General features: G+C 35.1%; 1 protein-coding gene across 1 annotated transcript; it reads right to left on the reverse strand.

Moving 5' to 3' along the window:
• Positions 1-278: 278 nt before the first annotated feature.
• Positions 279-1,001, reverse strand: LOC309503079 (gamma-crystallin M2-like; the record flags this gene model as incomplete). The annotated part of the gene is made up of 3 exons (XM_082175770.1): positions 279-551; positions 656-898; positions 990-1,001. 3 exons carry the CDS (start codon positions 999-1,001, stop codon positions 279-281), a joined length of 528 nt encoding a protein of 175 aa, XP_082031896.1.
• Positions 1,002-4,505: the final 3,504 nt, after the last annotated feature.

The following is a 4,505-nucleotide window of genomic DNA, read 5'->3' on the forward strand; positions in this document are numbered from 1 at the left end:
GCCTACTAAACTGCAAACTTATATGCTGTCCCCCAGCTCCTCTACTGTGAAGTGTCATGATATTCTTTAATATTGTGCAATATACGCACTGAAAACTCGGGTTGAGAGAATCAGTCAGAGTATTTTAAAGTTACATGTGAAATTCTTAATTTGTTTTATATTTTTATTGACAAACTTGTGAAGGGTTTTTGTTGAGTATTTAAGCAAATATCAGTGGCATTAATGATTTTCAAGACAATGTTTATTGTTGTAGAGAAATTATTTTATTTATAGAAACACTAGTACCAGGAATCCATGATACGCCTCATGCTCATGAATCTCATGCCACCCATATTGCTGAAGCTCCTGTACTCTCCAGGCCTGAAGTAGGACATCCTGCCTCTGTAGTGGGGCTGCTCATACATGAGCCAGTGGCCCTCCATCACATGACAGGACTGGCAGTGAGACATGCGGTAACGGTCCATGATGTTGTCACAGTCATCCATCATCTCATACATCTGACCCATGAAGTTATCCCTCTCATAAATCCTCATTCTGTAGGATCCCCTGTGCTGTAGTGGAAGAGAAATCAGTTAAATTTAAGTTTATCAGCCAGAAATGTTAACATGTAAACACAGATTTATCTTTATATTATATAAGCTTAAACTGAACTCACCATGGGGATCATACGGCAGGACCTGATGCAGTTGCTCATCCCGAACATAGACATGTAATCAGCGTACTCGCCCTTCCTGAAGAAATACTGATTTCCCATGTAGTTGGGATGATCATACATCATCCAGCATCCGCTCTCCACTCTGCAAGAGTGACAGCGGTTCATGTAGGAGGAGAAGTCACCACTGTCACCCATACACTCATAAGAGCGACCCTGGAAGTTTCTGTCCTCGTAGAAGATGACCTGAAAGTTAATGTTTGCAGTTTTATTTTTATTTTCTATTTTTATTTTCATTTTAATTAAAGTTTGAAATTGTAGCTGTAATGAAGTTTACCTTGCCCATCATGGTTGCGCTGGCTGATCCTCAGTACTGTAGTTCAACAAAGGAGAAGCTGAAGCTGATTCTGGTTGTTGACTGACTGCTGTCACCTGTACTTTTATACAAGACCGAGACTAAAGACTACACATCACCTATTGTTAGTCAATTCCTGACTGTGCAAGTTGGCACAGAGGCTGCTAGTAAGCCTAATATCTAGATCTTAGTCCTTAGTAATTTGTCATGATTTTCTTGTGAAGTTAATATTTGTCCAAATTAAAGACTAGAGCCTCACGATTGTGTGTGTGTGTGTGTGTGTGTGTGGGGGGGGGGGGGACCCCCATAAGCATCAAGGGACCTCCCATAAGCATCAAGGGACCTCCCATAAGGCCCAAAAAAATGACCTTGAGGGGTCCCCTGGTTTTTCATTAAAACTAAAATAGAAACAATATTTGACATAGCCCTATCTATTTTTTAATCAAAGTATTGCGCTGCCGCTCCCATAAAAAGCTACTTCAAATTAGATGTGTGTCTGAAAATACGCTCAAGTGCGCCACACGCTGTTTTCTGAAGGAATTTACAGACTGCTGGCGCGACGTCGCTGTGTGATTGGCTGGCAGAGTGATCCTTCCTCATTATTTTACCTCACGATGACAGTAAGATAATATTTCTTTGTTTTATGATTGTTTGGTACACCTAATTTACTGCTACTGAATAAGTGTTTATCTTAGAATCGGACAGTCACTTTTATTATAATCTTGGTATGTCAATAGTTGTTTTTTTTATCTTATGATGCTAGCTCACTATTGGATTGTTAGTTGTAATTAGCGTAATTCTGAGAAAAATAGAATCTTATTTGGAGCTAGCATTGCACCCAATCTGAATTAAAAAAATAATTTTAAATCTAGTAACCTTAACTGATCAAAAACAGTGTTAATTTAATTAATGGAACTTAAAATACATGTGCATGTTCAATTATTTATGAAAAATCTGAATATTATAATGAAATGGACACTTAATACAATACATTATTAACAGAAACAATGTACACAAATCTAAATTATTTTAATGTTGCTGTGGGACAAAGTGAGACTAGCCTCCAATCAAATGCCATGTATGTAGATGTTATGTTTATATAGTGGATCGATACAAATAACACAATAGATGTTTTGGAACTTTTGATATTTATTGCCCCTCAACGGGCCACAACTGGGCAAAATTTAATTATGCTTGTTAAGCACTATACCAAAAAGAAATGACAAATATATACCCTCTTTGTAGTGCAAATAAAACAATTAAAAAAACGTCAGACAATTGGTAGGTATACTGTACTTCAAGTATTTTCTTCCTCGGCGCGGCAGCGCGTAGCAGGAGCAGAGCAGAAGCAGCAGCCACGATCGTTTCGACGCCGAGTCTATTTTTGCCTCCGGGACCATAAATAGACCAAACGTTAACGTGTGCAGTGTGAAACCGGCGTCAGAGATCTAGTTGGTCTGATGAAAAAAACAGCTTCAATTACAGTAACGCGCAGCATTTTTTGGCAGTAACGGTAATGGCATTATTAAGATGGGAAGAGTAATCAACTAGATTACTTGTTACTGAAAAAAGTAACGCCGTTATTTATAACGCCGTTATTCCCATCACTGGTTAAATGTTAGCTTTCTAAAAACTTACTTTTTTTTTAATGCAGATAAAACAGAGGTTATTTCTTTTGGCCCCTCTGTTTCTCAGGGGAGTAACAAGATCGATCTTGGATATTTACAACCTTTTTTATCTCCTTATGTGAGGAATTTGGGTGTGGAGTTTGACAATTCTCAAGTTTAATAAACATTAGTATTTCTGTGATTGGTTCTAGTTTATTTTATCTCCACATACTTGTTAAAGTTAAGCCATTTCTCTCTGAGATGTCTTTGGAAGTTGCAATCCATGCTTTTATTCTGACTAGGCTGGATTATTGTAACTCCCTTTAGTACACTGTTAAACTTTTCAAGGGTTTTTTACAGTAACTTACTGGCAACACTTGCCAGTAAGTTACTGTAATTAAGATTTACAGTGCATTACCGTATTTCAGTTTTACAGTATGGTACTGTAATTGTGTAATACAGTGCATTACTGTAAAAACGAAGCTAATCAGTACACTACTGTAATTATTTTTTTCTTTGTACTAAATTAGATTTCATAATTTTGATATATAATTCATTTTATTTTTATCCTACATAAACACTACTAACATACAAACCAATTAGACAAAGTTATTACAAAATACAATTTTTTTATTTAAAACATTTCATATCACAAAATAAACAGTCTGCCAATGCTGGAAATGTGTGTGAAACTCTTACACATTAATGGGTGAGTTTAGGGACAACGTTTTTCTGTTAATTTTAACTCATTCATTGTGTTAATGATTTTAACAAAGTAAATATGTCAGAAAGGTTAGCACAAAGATGTGTAAATGTGTTAAATTAACACATTATGTGCTGTCCTTCACTGCACACATTGTTAAAATCATACATAAAATCATAAACAAAACGTTAGCATTTGACTAAATGAATGTAGAGTCATTGGTTGTTTAGCTTATACAAGTATTATAATTAAATATCAACCATTACATTCATAAAACTGCAGAATATAAATACATTTTTAAGCAGTCATAAAAACTGCATATTTCATTAAATATTCACGTACAAATGTGAAGTTTTGTACGTGAAAACGTACAAAACTTCACTGCTGCTGCTGGCTGGTGCTGCTGGTGCTGGCTCCTCCTCACCGTGGATACCCACTGCTGAACTGGGCCCTGAGGACAAACCAGGGCCGAGTTTCAGCAGTGGGTTTCCCACTCACACCCTCAACTGAAGTACCTTTTTTCCCTCACATATGATTTTACATTAAACTACACAAAAGTATATAATGTAACAACCTTGAAAATATTCAGAAGTAAAATGCATGTCATAATATAAATACAAACTATAAAAAAAACCCTGACAATGAGTTTTTTCCCCTGCAGAATACATACCTCTAGTTTTACGCTTGATACTAAAAACTTGTTATTAAAAGTACTTTTTTCAGAAATTACTCTTTTTGAAAGTCTAATTATTATTCTAATAAATTCTAATAAAAGTCTACATTTTTTTCTTATTTTATGTACTGTAAATGTTTGTTGATTTTGATATGTTTAACGTATGTTGTTAATAGTTGGAAAAAGTACTTTAATGTAGCCCGTGGAACAAATGATTTTCATTTACCAATTTTATTTGAAAAAAAAAAAGGTATAGGCCTACAAGAGTTTGTTTCAAGTAGAAATTATGACTGTCAAAAAAATAAACAATGTCCAGAACAATTCATTCTCTTTTATTTACACATTTAAAGTTGCATAAAAAAATAATGTACAGATTTTCTTTCCTTTTAAAAAATAATGAAAAAAGTTAAAGAATATGTAGAAAAAAAACATTTTTCAATCATTTTCTCAAGAAGAGAAAACAGCCTGTCCATCCCTCTGCCTTGGTGCTGGTGCTGCTGGTGCTGGCTCCTCCT

Source organism: Leuciscus leuciscus (genome assembly GCF_965113295.1).
Source record: "Leuciscus leuciscus genome assembly, chromosome: 7".
NCBI lineage: Eukaryota > Metazoa > Chordata > Actinopteri > Cypriniformes > Leuciscidae > Leuciscus > Leuciscus leuciscus.